Source organism: Plutella xylostella, chromosome 4 (genome assembly GCF_932276165.1).
Source record: "Plutella xylostella chromosome 4, ilPluXylo3.1, whole genome shotgun sequence".
In the NCBI taxonomy this organism is placed as follows: domain Eukaryota; kingdom Metazoa; phylum Arthropoda; class Insecta; order Lepidoptera; family Plutellidae; genus Plutella; species Plutella xylostella.
Window position 1 is genome coordinate 9,355,106 of NC_063984.1, and position 14,681 is coordinate 9,369,786.

Here is a 14,681-nt window from a genome sequence, read left to right on the forward strand (position 1 = left end):
CCAGCGCGCTGCATGCGGGGCCATTGCCGCCTCGCACCGCGCTTCGAATACTAATGTCCTCTATTGTGCTTCCAAATTCAGACGCTAGGCCGTCGTCGCTGCCCAGCCCAACAAACTTTTGTAATGCCTTTGTCTTTCCTACTTTCGCGATTAGTAACTGGAACAGTATTTTGACAGATTGCTTATTCTTTTATGATCTATAGGTTACGCCCAAGAACTGAGTATATTCAATCCCTGGTGAACGGTACTTTTATCTTACACACATCAGGAGGCAGTCCCGTGTCGTATGTTGAGTAGAGCAAAGGTCAGTTAATTACCGTTTGGAGTATTGTATTGCAAGTATGGTAATGCATGCACCGTGGTCGGCGTGGTGGTGGCGCGAGTTTCGCTGCGGCGGCGGCGGCACGCTCCGCTGGCTCCCCCCCCCGCCGCGCGCCCGCCTCACCCCCGCGCTCCCTTGCGAAAAAACCATAATGCAATCGCCGGGACGGTCCATGTGGAACGATCAACAAGCGCTCGCAACACGAAGCCAGTCTACATTTAAATGCGTCGAAACTCACACGCCGTCCATCACGATGGATTAGTTGTGTCGGGAAACTGATTTCTCTTGTGGTAACTGTCCGCGTTCGACTAAGAGCCTCCACTGCGACTGACCACATATTGGATCAAGAGTTGTGCCTGTTTGTAAATTTTTGGTCAAAGCTTGTATTTCTCTATGATGTGATCAGCATCGATTACTATTCATATCAAGGTCTGTTGCCACCTGTACCGCTGCCCAATTTGTGAAGCAAGATTCATTGTGCTCACGCCCATTATGGTATTGCTTTGTTGGCTGCAATGCAATTTAACCAAAAAGTAACATTCTTTATAGGCCGTCGAATTGCCTTGAGTACCTGTTGTTACCAATTTCAATAAAATAATCGTCCATCCACTGTTAATTAATTCTTCGCGCGTGGCAGGCGTCCGGCCGCGGTCGCTTTCGACGCCCGCGAGCTCGCCGAGCTGTCTTTCGATCGCGAACATCGGCCGGACTCAGTCGTCGGTCGATTCAACTGGATAATTCCAAGTGTTATCTATAGGATGTTTTGCATTAATGATCACAATCAGTGCCATTAATCGAATCGGCTTCGAGGGTGATAAGGGCGTCGCGGATAGCGTCGTCGGTGACATTTGAGTGTTGGTGCGTTATCGGTACGGTTGTGATGAGGTGATTGTTGTGGTGCGTGATATTCACAGTAGTTTGAGCATGTGGGGGGCGGCAGTGTCTCCTCCCGCGCAGTACGGCGGCGGCGGCGGCGGCGGGCCGGGCGGGCCGGTGCTGGCGGGCCCGGGCGCGCGCCACCTGCGCCCGCAGTCCTCCTACTCGCTCCCGCACGGCAGCGCGGGCGCGGGCCGCTGGGGCTGGGCGGCCGGCTCGCACGTCTCCTCCTTCGACCGGCGCCAGGCCAAGCTGCCGCCGCAGCCCGTGCGCCCCGCGCCCGTCCGACCCTCCTACAACAGAAGCAATTCTTCTAATGTAAGCTCCACTTTAGAGTATCGCGAGGCGTTGGTATTTACCATTCATGAATTCGTTCACGCGTGGGCAAACGTTTCGTATGGTCGGTTTCTTTCCTCGTCTCGCAATGCGTATCGGATGTTGATTGCGTACGCGTCGGGACGGCATGCGTTTTCTCTATCTAATATTCAGTTGTTGGAATGCGGTGCTAATATCTGTGTTATTGCTGAAGAGCTTCGTACAGTGCGAGCTCTTGCGATGATGGTTGGCAAATAAACTAGAAGTTTGGTCCTAAACGTTAATATTTTTCTCACGTACCTATTTTACGCAGTAGTATTTGATCTTACGTAAAAAGAAAGAAACAAAAAATGTATTCGTAGCGCACATTCCGATCACCCTTTAAGGTTAGTTAGTGTGAGATGGTTGCCTTAATAGGGAGTATCTAATGAATAGTAAATGTAGACGTAACTGAGGTGGACTTGCTCTGACGCAAACCTCGACGAACAAGTTGTAGTTGCCCACAACCTCCAAGTACTATAAATATAAACATATAAATAAATAAATAAATAAATATGTGGGGACATCTCACACACGGCCATCCGACCCCAAGCTAGGCAGAACCTGTGTTATGGGTGTCGGACAGCTGATATATCTACACAAATACATAGATAGATAGATACTAAATATAAATATCAACACCCAAGACCCGAGTACAAATATCTGTCTTTAAACAAATATCTGCCCCAGCCGGGAATCGAACCCGGGACCATCGGCTCAGTAGTCAGGTCACTAACCACTACGCCATTCGGTCGTCAATATATACGTACCTACTGTAAATACCTAAAGATACGTTCTGTTATAAAATAAATAAGCAAAGTAGCAGACGTGAGTCACTGCACAGTTTATCTTTCACAATAATTTTATCCAAAAGTTTCCGAGAAATTAATAATTTGTATGTAAGTAATTGATACTGATTTTTAAACGATTAATTGACATAGTTGACATAGTTATTTGGACACATAGCGTCACAGTAGGTACCTACACGAGGGTTGAAATGCACAATACGCACAATACGTAACAAAAATATAAATTATTCAAATCAAACATTTGTGTTACAAATGTTTTTTAGGTGGTAATGAAAAATGCTCCTCATATCAATGTTTCGATGCTATCGCTATAAAATCACGCGACAAATACATAAATATCTTCATTACAAAACATTATGTTCCCAAAAAATATCGTCACTTACATGTAACATTCTTATTTTTACATGTTTTGTTTTGTTTCTTTATGTAACGAAATTTACCGTAGCCTCGAGCATGTTTATGAACGAACATAGGTATTAGATATGCTTTCGAAAAGCTAATGGCGAGAGAGACTGCAATAATGTGCTATTATTTGGCAAAACTTGGGGTATATTTGAGTCTGCTCTTGTTATTACAAGTTATCCGTGTTATCCATCACTTATGTTTTCTTGGTCATAGCGTTCATAACTTTTTCACAACAATCATCATGATAATAATTAATGGTTTCAAACAAATAATAAATTCAATTTTAGCGTCTGAAAAGGTGACACTACAAAACTTCCTCATATTGGGAATTGAAGCCCACAAAATAGCACTTATCTCTTTAGCCGTAGCGTTTCAATTTGCGCAGAAAGGAACGGCTCACTTCTACACTACAAGGATAACGTTATATACAATTTATGAGTCACTGTTCAAATACATAACTCATGTTGCCAGCAGGTACAGTCCACAGCGAGTTCAGCTGCCACGCGTATTGCTTTGTGTTAAATAGTTACCTTGTTATTACATTGTCATGGACTTGACTCTACACGGCATACGTGATGTTAGCACAGACCAGTGTATTGAACTCGCTCATCTAAGCTTATGTTTTATTTAAACCTCGTCGGTACATATTTATTTATCTTTGGTGTTGCCCTGGAGATCATGCGGTGACTTAAATAAATGAGCTAATGACCTAGGTCTGTCCTACCTATCACTGTTTTAACATACGGAACATAAAATGTTGATAGTTCGCGCAGTAGAAACATGTGTGGTATATGCAAGTATGCTGTATTTGGCTTAATATCAATATAAACACACTGTAGAGAAAAGGTACAAAGACTAAGTTGCTTTAACAACAGATAATTAAATACCAAATTTCTCTACAGCAGTAACAATTAAAATTGTAAATGTTTCATATAATACGTTCATAAGGATTTATAATATGTATGTGTAAGGAAATGAATTTATTTTTAATTAACTCCGGAGACATAATTACTGCAAACATGAACCCGTGGTCCATGACAAAGACTGGCTTTCCGCCGTCGGGTCCGCAAAGCCGAATTCGCCTTTAAAAATATCCTCGCCTTTTCGCCTGTAAAATTGACCCGGAAATACAATAAGCCTTTTCTGTCCCACCCTCTTTTCATCATCCTTTCTAACCCTTAACACGTGCAGGTTTAAGGAGAGGAAATAATGATGTTACCGTCTCCTCGTCCTGTAACCTATTCATTTATGTGGGCATTTACGGTAATCCTTTTTCAATTTATGATATGTACAGAAATGTTTGCTAGTTTTTCCTTAAGAAATACGTTTTTTGTTTACATACCTATACAACGCAAAAATCACGCCATACAGTATTTCCTAAAATTACTGTCGATTTATTTAATATACAACCCGTTTACGTGTACTCAAGCGTGCTTACATGATAGTCTTTCCATCCCACGAATATGATACAGAGAATTTCGTTTGAGAAGACACGATTTATCATCTGAGTAGGGATGCAGCTCGCGGGGTCTATTCTCGACACGTCCACGTTCAGGCGACGCGCGCGGGGCAGATCAAACTATCACGTGCAATACGGAGACGATCCAATTGGAAACTCGTTTGTTGAATTTTATTTTCGCATTGGTATTTCAGTGCTCTGGTAAACGGCAGCCAATGGATGACCTACCAAACATATGGAGATGAAATATTCTTAAAAATATGTAATGCATATGTTTTTGCTGCCTAACTACGCATTTAAAATCAATTGCATGCAAATATACGTTTCCAAACGCTAATGTAGGTAGTTAGGTAGGTACCTATTACATTACATTACAGTTGGCGCAACGAATATATTAGTAAATATAAAGTAAATCATTATAATATTTTAAAAGTGGGCTAAAGCATGCTTATGTGTCGTAAAGTTGTACAGTACTAGCACATCGCACGCCAGATGCAATAGCGTACTGTTGTTAGTAATAAATATCATAGTGTTAGCTTTGAAGTTATTTCTAATCTAGCTCTTGTAACTGAAGAAATAAAGATTAAAGAGATAGTTAGACAATAGACAGTGGCGATCATTCGCGTGTGGACACTCCGAGGAATGCTCACTTTCTCTACATCTATTCAATTGAAACTATCTAGAGTAATAAATTCTTCGTTTAATATATTTGATCTTATAACGTGCTTTAAACGTTAAGTTGATTGCGATGAAAGATCGATCAACGTATCGTCAAATAAACTAGCGTAAAGTAATTGCGTTGCGTTGTGAGTTGTGAGAAATATAGAGCTGAATCTTCTTGAAACTTTCATTTATCTTCGTGACGAATTCAATTTATCTTAAGTGTCAGCTAATTGGACTTATAATTAGTACTTGATATTAATTACTTGTCACCTCGAAAATTTGCTCCGCTATTTTAGGACGTGATACGAAAATTTTATCTCGTTAGACGGCAATTTGCTATCGGCGAACCAATTTGTGTTGTGGTTAGGAACTTGTTATCATTATGACGTAGGTTTTTTTGTAAATATTTTGCAACATTATAAAGTAGTAAAAAAACTATCCTTACGTAATGTTACATAAAATCTGAATTTTGCCGCGCAAATTAAGAACAGCACAATAATGATTGTATAATTGTAAGAACATTTCTCCTCTATGCAGAACAAAGAGTACCCAAATAGTGTGTCTGTGTTTGTATAGTGCCACAAACTTATCTGTTCCGGTGAGAGCGAACTAAATTGGTCCATATAATCTATGTCAATATGAAATTCATTAGTACAGTAAGTAATGAGGTATGGACCAATTTAGTTCGCTCTCACCGGAACAGATAAGTTTGTGGCACTATATAAGCATGTCACGTAGAGCCTCCGCCGCCGCCGCCGCCACCGGCCGAACCTTGACTCTCTGCACTGTCAGCCCAAATGCCAAAAGGTGATCTTTACTATGCGCCAGAATGCTAGATTTAGCAATTTTGTCTTCAAACACTGTTTCCATCTGCAAATCTTAAGTGTACTTTATACAATGAATTTTACACAGCTATTACCTAATGCCAAGAGAACTATGCACTTTTTTATAGTAACCCTTCTCAGTAGTTTAGGAATATGTTTTTTATATGGACGATTCAATTGGACGTTCATCCATGGTTAAATTATTTATTCGCTATAAATCGGCGCCTTTAAATCTATTTTCAAAATTAGTTGCTGGTTAAATTCACGTGGATTATTATTAATTATTAACAGCGGTGGTTAATACTAATAAAGATAGGGCATGTTTTCGGCTATGTCAATATCCTTCAAATTATATATATCTAATACTTACCTATTATTCTTATCCGATGTAAGCCTGATTATGATTCTAAATAATATGAATATTTAATTATATCTTAGGTATGTGTTTTATTTTATGATTTCCGTATAGATAAGAAAGACACTTTATAAATATTATAAACTATTCAGGTAAACTATAGATTATTTATAAATATTATAATAGTTTCTTTTATCGCTGATTTATGGAGTTAATCCACAAGGTCAAATAATATTTTATAATATGGCAAACTCATATAATTACAATTAATAGTAGTGATATAAGTAAAAATTTACATAGTAGTAAAGCGGCATCCACACGCTTGCTGTTTGTCACAAACATCGCAAACAGCAAACGAAGCCCCAAACACCAACCACAATCACCCAACACAAACAGCCATCCACATGCTTGGCGAACGTTCATAACATTCCGAATCGGCAAACACGGCAGACGACGAGCTATTACTTTCGGGTTGACATATTTTTATTATATAAATTAAAGCAAGAGATAGAAAAAAGGAAAATAAGAAGAAAGCAAAGACGATGGTGGAATAATAAAAATACATATAAATCGTACAATGTACTGGTTTATTTGGGCTTTAATTTGTTTTATATTTTTATTTTGAAAAGCCTCCAAAAAATACAGAATCGTAGGTGCTGATCAATCAGACATTTTTTCGCTTTGCGCGCCAACAAAAAAGTGTAGCAAGTTGATACGTCCGCCTCCCGCAATGCTAGCGCGCATACTGACCGCTGCCAGACGTGTGGATATGTAGCAAACTGTTTGCCAAACATCCTTTGATCTGGCAAGAAACGACACCGATGCCAAACACTGCCAAACACAAACAGCAAACAACGACAAACACCCATCCACACGTCCGTGCTTGCTGTTCGCTGTTGGCTGTTTGCCATTGTTTGCCAAGCGTGTGGATGGGGCTTAATAATATAATTAATAACAATCAATCATTCAATTGTTGGTTTGTCAATGACTTTGCTGACATTGATGAGGTCTCCACTAATGACAGTCACCAAGCGCATACAGTTTTTTTTGCATTAGATAATTGCAACAAATAACTCTTTATGTCTTGTATTACGCTAAGAAACCGTCAGACAGAACGTGAATATCATAGACTAGACACTAATTTGAACCGACTTTGAAAAAACCGGCCAAGTGCGAGTCGGGCTCGCGCACAAAGGGTTCCGTATCGTTTTCAGTGTAAGCACAATAACTTAACCAAAATTACAGTTAAATCAACCTATCTCAAAAACTATAAGAGATACTTTGATCAAACCAAAAATCGTTGAAAGAGTTAATTAGCATGCATCACCTCTATTTTTTTTAGAATTTTATACCCCGTAGTTATAAAAATAGAGGGGGGGGGGACATACTTTTTACGACTTTGAGAGCTGATATCTCAAAAACCGTTCACTTTAAGAAAAACGTTTTTTAGAAAACTTTATATCATTTTAAAAGACCTTTCCATTGATACCCCACACGGGTATGTACATCGAAAAAAAAAATTTCATCCCTCAGTTACATGTATGGGGGGCCCCACCCCCAATTCTTTTTTTTACTATTTAGTGTCATATTTTTGTAGCGGTTCATACAACACATATTCCCATCACATTTCATCACTGTAGTACTTATAGTTTCCGAGTAAATCGGCTGTGACAGACGGACAGACGGACAGACGGACATGACGAAACTATAAGGGTTCCGTTTTTGCCATTTTGGCTACGGAACCCTAAAAAGGATACGCTCCTTTACATGTATGTTTAAATTTTTTTTATTAAAATATGTGCATCTAATGATTAATTCGAATAAAATTTAGAATTTGATTCCGAGCGCTTCTTCGCCACAATAGACGAATAGCGGCCGGGGGGTTGTTACACGTTCCATACCTCCAAGGGCAAAGCCTTCTTTCCACTAACTGCACAAATGACAACCAAAACCATAATAAACCCTTCAACCGTCTCCTCCACAGAAGGTCGACCCCGAGCTGATCTTCACGAAGCAAGAGAAGATTGGCAAGGGCTCCTTCGGCGAGGTGTTCAAGGGGGTCGACAACCGCACGCAGCAGATCGTCGCCATCAAGATCATAGACCTTGAAGAGGCCGAGGATGAGATCGAGGACATTCAGCAGGAGATCATGGTGCTGTCACAGTGCGACAGCCCCTACGTCACCAAGTATTACGGATCCTACTTGAAGGTATGTCTTGTCATCAAATAATGCAAATATAAAGTTACATGGACCCCAAACGGCATTGTCTGTTTTCGGCGAAGATAGACTCTAATACTTTATACATAATTAGCCTTTGTACCAACGCCTACAAGGGTTGTAGGTGCAAGTGATGCAGTGGAGCCTCATGAACCTCAAGGGAGACCATAAATTTAGGTTATAGACTTAAAAGTGATTTCATGTAGTCGAATTTTATGTAGGGGATATCTAGTTGTTTTTTCAATCTGCCTGTGTGTGCGTGTGAGTTTTTAACTAACCGAGTTTCGAATTACTATACCCAGAGGTTTATTGTACATAGAATTATAGATAGACGGATAAGGTGTTAGGTTTATTGAAATAGAAGTCAAAAAACATATTTATAGTAGCCGCAGCTATTTTCTCTACCAATATATCGGCTGAGTCTCAACTTTCAATAATAGTTCTGAAAGAGCCATCTATCTCAGTGGTGGCAACATCTCAATCATTTAGACAGTGCAAGTCGCGTCGCATAACACAACGCACTTATCGAGTGGACGCCGACTATCGTTATGAAGATCGATGACCCGCGCCGGCCTACACGGCGTCACTTGTTTCCAGATTAACTGCCGGCAATACACACGCAGCCGCATCAATCATTGTCTACTAGCCCTGTTTGCAAAATAACCACTCGAACACTACAAAACTCATGTACCGTAACATCAAATAAAATTAGAGTCGTTCAACCAAATGAAATATCAGAAACGTGACAATTGCCGCCTCACAGATATTGCGATTCAGCGGTTAAGTAACAGCTGGATAGAATATCACAGAGTGCCGCCGACAAGAGCGCCGCTTGCCAACCGACGGGAAATTTTGTAATTATACGCGGGATATCATTTCCAGGTCTTGGTAATGGAAATGTCACAAATCGTGACTTTGCATAATAACCATGCATTTACGTCTATTATTGTTTCAACTTTCAACTCATTGTTATTTATTAACCGTATTATTATTTTTCGAAGCACAGCTATGAAACGTACTTATTTCAATCTATACATACAATAATGTCTATGTAAATCCTGTGATGTGCTAAAATGCGAATATAAGTTCTGATTTCACCAAGTCACGAATTATTGGTTGAATCTGGCATCTCATACATGAATGTATGTATTTGACAGCTAACCGTGATGTGTGTGACATGGTGTAGGTTCAGTTCAGCCATCAGCGAGTATTTGCGTGCGTTACCGACACGAGACCGCGGCGGCGCCGGCACTCGGCTCGAATTCCCCCGGGTCACTCACTACCAAACCGGTTTCTGTATTAATATTCACACAAACCTTTACACCACATGAGGCAAATTCTCAAACCTGTATGAAAGTATTTAGTTTGTTATGAATGACCGGTCAGTATTAACATTTTATAAATACCTTAGTAGCTTAGGCCGCATTGTGAGGCTCGCTGTAAGGAACTAATTATTGGTCACGCTAAGCATTCGTTGACCTCGCAGCTAAGTTCACGAGAGACGAAACCATCAGAATACCCTTTGACAGGTAAAATTGCGTGTCCAAAACAATAAAGCTTTAAATAGTTTGAATAGAAATCGTGCATAAAGTTGATAGGTCAAAGATACCAATGGCCTATCAACGGCCCATTCACATTTGCCTTTTGAGGGAAAACGTTCACTGAACAATATAGCGTTAAATTAAAGCCTGAAATACATATTACTGAAACACAAACCCTTCAATAACAGCATGGGGTATATGGAATTAATCCTGTGGAGAGCAATAACATCCCTTTGAAAGGCGCAATGGGTGGCGCCCCGCCAGGTCGCGGCCATCATGTCTGGACGGTGTTTGACTCTTTTTGTATCCCAGTATTTATGCCTGTCATAAGCATAATTTTTATACGTATAGCTTTTTGGATTCCCGAATGTCTGCGTGCAAACGGGTTGTATTTAAACGTTAAATTATTCACAGCTTTTCTAGTACTTAGCACATTTAGCGTAATGAGCCGTTTTTATCCTCGGGAGTCGCATTTGCTGATGTTGTTTTATGCATCAGATGCAGATCGCATGCGGAAGAGGTACTCAGCGTAATGGTTTTGATACGTACATTTCGCGCTTTGTAGGCGGCGATGGCGGCGCGTTTGCATGCTGCAGTCTTGACACACTTTCGAAAGTTGTTGTTACGCGCGCCTTGCAAAATGGTACCACCTCGTTTTGTACCACGCAAAACATGCATTCGTCTTCGTTTCTGTTACGCTTGTAAAAAATACAAGCGTTTCATTTTTCTTACCTATTACAATGTTTCGTTTCTTGTTGGACCTATTTGTCATTGTCACCATCAAACATGATTGCATCAAAACGTTTTCTTTCATGTCAAAGTGGCGCACGGGCGTAACTTTGTAAGGAAGCGAATAAATTGTATTAGCTACAAATTGGGTAACATCAAACGGTCGTAAACTGATGTTGTGGAGTGACTGTGCCAAGCTCAATTAGTAAATAAACTTAATGTGATGTGAGCTGTGACGTGATGCTCCGACATTATGTCACGTTGAAGGTTCGGGCGCTCCGCTCGGGTAAATTACATTGTTACGGATTAGATATTTCACACTGAAGCTAACATCTAAAACGACGAAGTTTGTAGTCACAATGATTTGTGTTTTCGTGACATATAGAGAATATAGCAATCAGCGGTATCGAAGGATTCTCTCTTGTTGTAGATTAATGTATGCTCTAGACATTTTCATCCCAGCGAAATTAACTGGGAGGAAATGTTTTTTGTCATTTTCCGTTTGTATTTATTTTGTGTAATCTGTTGAAATAATGTTTTTCCCTTTTTTCGTTATTTCTTACTATCCCAGTAACCGACGATGTTATGTTGGATCAAACATGTTGTTATTGTCATCCATTAGAGACAAATAACCTTGTGGGTTGGATCCTATTGATTACAGTGGTCGGTGAAATGTAGCGGCGGGGTGCGGTCCGCTGAATGGGCTCACCCTTCCATTGACACGCTAAAGGTTGTGTCAGATTATACTTTGTTATTTTTACTGACTGACCATGACTTTGTTGATTGTTAAACTTGCCCTTGACGTGCCTGTGAATAACAGCAGAGTTGTAAACATTTCGCTTTATTGTTATTAATATGGTGGATTTATTACTTATCACCACGATGACATGTAGTTTAGTTCTCTCTTGTTGCCAAGATTAGTGGTTTCAGAGAGAAACTGTTAACCTTTTAACCTTGACCTTTCTCCAGCTCTTGCTGTGAAATTGGATTCGTTTCTATTTTTAACCGACTTCAAAAAAAGGAGGAGGTTCTCAATTCGTCTCTTTTTTATTTACCTACAGGAAACTGGCATCGCATTACCAGTTTAAAATTATCATTTGTAAATTCTTACGTAGGTAATATGATAACGAAATTGTATACGGATTCCCTGTTCGCAACCATTAAATCAAATCCGAAACAGATTAAGCGCATCCCATTACGTCCAAAAAGGGAATTCGTTTCATCCAAAAATATGTCTGGCAAAGAATAGTCTACAAATATATTTCAAGTGGAATCCGTGCGTATTTTCCGTGGCAGACCGTTTCTTCTATCGCGCTATGCATATAAAAAGGCTTTTATAAGGTGGTATTTGGATGCGGATGTCGGAATGTCCGAGGGTGAAGGCCGCGGTGACTCAGCGCCCGCGGCCTCCACGCTAATATGATTGTGTAGAGACTCTTTCACTCACTTTTATAAATACAAATCCGCAGCATGGCTGACGTTTATAAAACTTTATTTTCGTATTAGATTTCAAATTTTCAATGTTTTTATGCTGATGCTTGCTCCACAAGGAGCTATTCTTAAATACAAACGAATTAAATATGTGTATTGTGTTGTGATAATCGTATGCAGCGGGCTGTATGATTTTATAAATACTAATTGAACCCTGGAAGCCTTCATTACCGTGCTGGCAATTTTTGAGGGATACTGAGCATTTAATTAAGCCGCTCAAAACAATATTAATTAATTCGATTCCAATCAGTTATAAATAAGCCAGGCGAGGCGGCGACTGGCGTTGTAATGCGCCTTGCTTGCTACACAAATATTGAATTTCTTAATTTCGACGCAAGTAATGAAAATTCATATGAATTTTGCGTCAGAAAATATCGAAGATAGAAATTACGAAGTGAAAAATTGCGCGAACGGGCTGGAAACTCTGTAACGGCTTAGGATACGGTGCAAATTGATGTTCTCGTAATATATTCTACCTAGGTACTTATAATATTGAAATAAAATTTAATATCGAGTCGTTGGAAATATTTCATAACAAAAGAGGATGGGCAAAAATATATGGGAGCTGGGACCACCCTCCAATAGCAATAAGACTAACATCGTTGGATAGGTCTTGTCAATAGGAATAACTTTTGCTTTGACAGCTTTGTTGTCACAGTTGTCCGTTCAGAGATATATGACTTATAAGTTCCGATACTCGTCAGTTCATCTTACTTTTATTGGAGGATGGACCACCCTCCAATAGCAGTAAGAATAACGTCGTTGGATAGGTCTTGTCAATAGGAATAACTTTTGCTTTGACAGCTTTGTTGTCACAGTTGTCCGTTCAGAGGTATTTGACTTATAAGTTCCGATACTCGTCAGTTCATCTTACTGCTATTGGAGGCTGGACCACCCTCCAATAGCAGTAAGACTAATGTCGTTGGATAGGTCTTGTTAATAGGAATAACTTTTGCTTTGACAGCTTTGTTGTCACAGTTGTCCGTTCAGAGATATATGACTTATAAGTTCCGATACTCGTCAGTTCATCTTACTGCTATTGGAGGATGGACCACCCTCCAATAGCAGTAAGACTAACGTCGTTGGATAGGTCTTGTCAATAGGAATAACTTTTGCTTTGTTGTCACAGTTGTCCGTTCAGAGATATTTGACTTATAAGTTCCGATAGTCGTCAGTTCATCTTACTGCTATTGGAGGATGGACCACCCTCCAATAGCAGTAAGACTAACGTTGTTGGATAGGTCTTGTCAATAGGAATAACTTTTGCTTTGACAGCTTTGTTATCACAGTTGTCCGTTCAGAGATTTATGACATATAAGATCCGATAGGATAAAATGTAGTTTTAAAATTAATGGTGGAGGAGTGTTGTGTTTGTGGTCATCGTATATGGTGACCTCTTTGTGAAGTGACAGTTCACCTGTCACGCTTATTAAGAAAATGGCAGCTAACAAGCAATTGTATTATAAATTACCGCCAACCCGCAATGTATTTTTGCAGTAAGATGAACTGACGACTATCGGAACTTATAAGTCAAATATCTCTGAACGGACAACTGTGACAACAAAGCTGTCAAAGCAAAGGTTATTCCTATTGACAAGACCTATCCAACGACATTAGTCTTACTGCTATTGGAGGGTGGTCCAGCCTCCAATAGCAGTAAGATGAACTGACGAGTATCGGAACTTATAAGTCAAATATCTCTGAACGGACAACTGTGACAACAAAGCTGTCAAAGCAAAAGTTATTCCTATTGACAACACCTATCCAACGACATTAGTCTTACTGCTATTGGAGGGTGGTCCAGCCTCCAATAGCAGTAAGATGAACTGACGAGTATCGGAACTTATAAGTCAAATATCTCTGAACGGACAACTGTGACAACAAAGCTGTCAAAGCAAAGGTTATTCCTATTGACAAGACCTATCCAACGACATTAGTCTTACTGCTATTGGAGGGTGGTCCAGCCTCCAATAGCAGTAAGATGAACTGACGAGTATCGGAACTTATAAGTCAAATATCTCTGAACGGACAACTGTGACAACAAAGCTGTCAAAGCAAAAGTTATTCCTATTGACAAGACCTATCCAACGACATTAGTCTTACTGCTATTGGAGGGTGGTCCAGCCTCCAATAGCAGTAAGATGAACTGACGAGTATCGGAACTTATAAGTCAAATATCTCTGAACGGACAACTGTGACAACAAAGCTGTCATAGCAAAAGTTATTCATATTGACAAGACCTATCCAACGATGTTAGTCTTAATGCTATTGGAGGGTGGTCCCAATCTGCCCATTGTCATTTGAATATACATACCTACTTAGGGTGAATTCGTCCAAACATCACGTTACACGAGAATAACTATACCGGAATAAAATTTATACGCGAGTAAATATCTAGGCTAGGATAAGTACATTTGCATTCTACCAAGTTATACCATGATTAAATTGAATGAACGAGGAATGAAACTGTAATGCAACTAAAATAAAAATAGCTGCGTTTCAAAGTATGCAATAGAAATGACATGCCAACTTAGTTTGAATGGATAATAATAGTATGAAATTGTTTATGTTTTAATATTTTATTCGCTGTTGTTATTCTGAGAATTTGCCTTTTAACGTACTTTTGTTTATGTTT

At 39.7% G+C, this 14,681-nt stretch overlaps 1 protein-coding gene across 4 annotated transcripts in view; it reads left to right on the top strand.

Annotated features, from left to right (window-relative positions):
- The window catches only part of LOC105397902 (serine/threonine-protein kinase 26), a 68,946-nt gene that overhangs the window by 10,995 nt on the left and 43,270 nt on the right, over positions 1-14,681 (top strand). For 3 of the 4 annotated variants that reach the window (XM_038121098.2, XM_038121099.2, XM_038121096.2), the window contains exons 1-2: positions 1,006-1,516; positions 8,052-8,276. In XM_038121098.2, the coding sequence (XP_037977026.2) occupies positions 1,247-1,516; positions 8,052-8,276 (495 nt within the window). In that variant the 5' untranslated portion in view covers positions 1,006-1,246. Of the gene's footprint in view, positions 1-1,005; positions 1,517-8,051; positions 8,277-14,681 lie in introns of those variants that run through there. The other variant, XM_038121100.2, reaches the window with a different exon arrangement.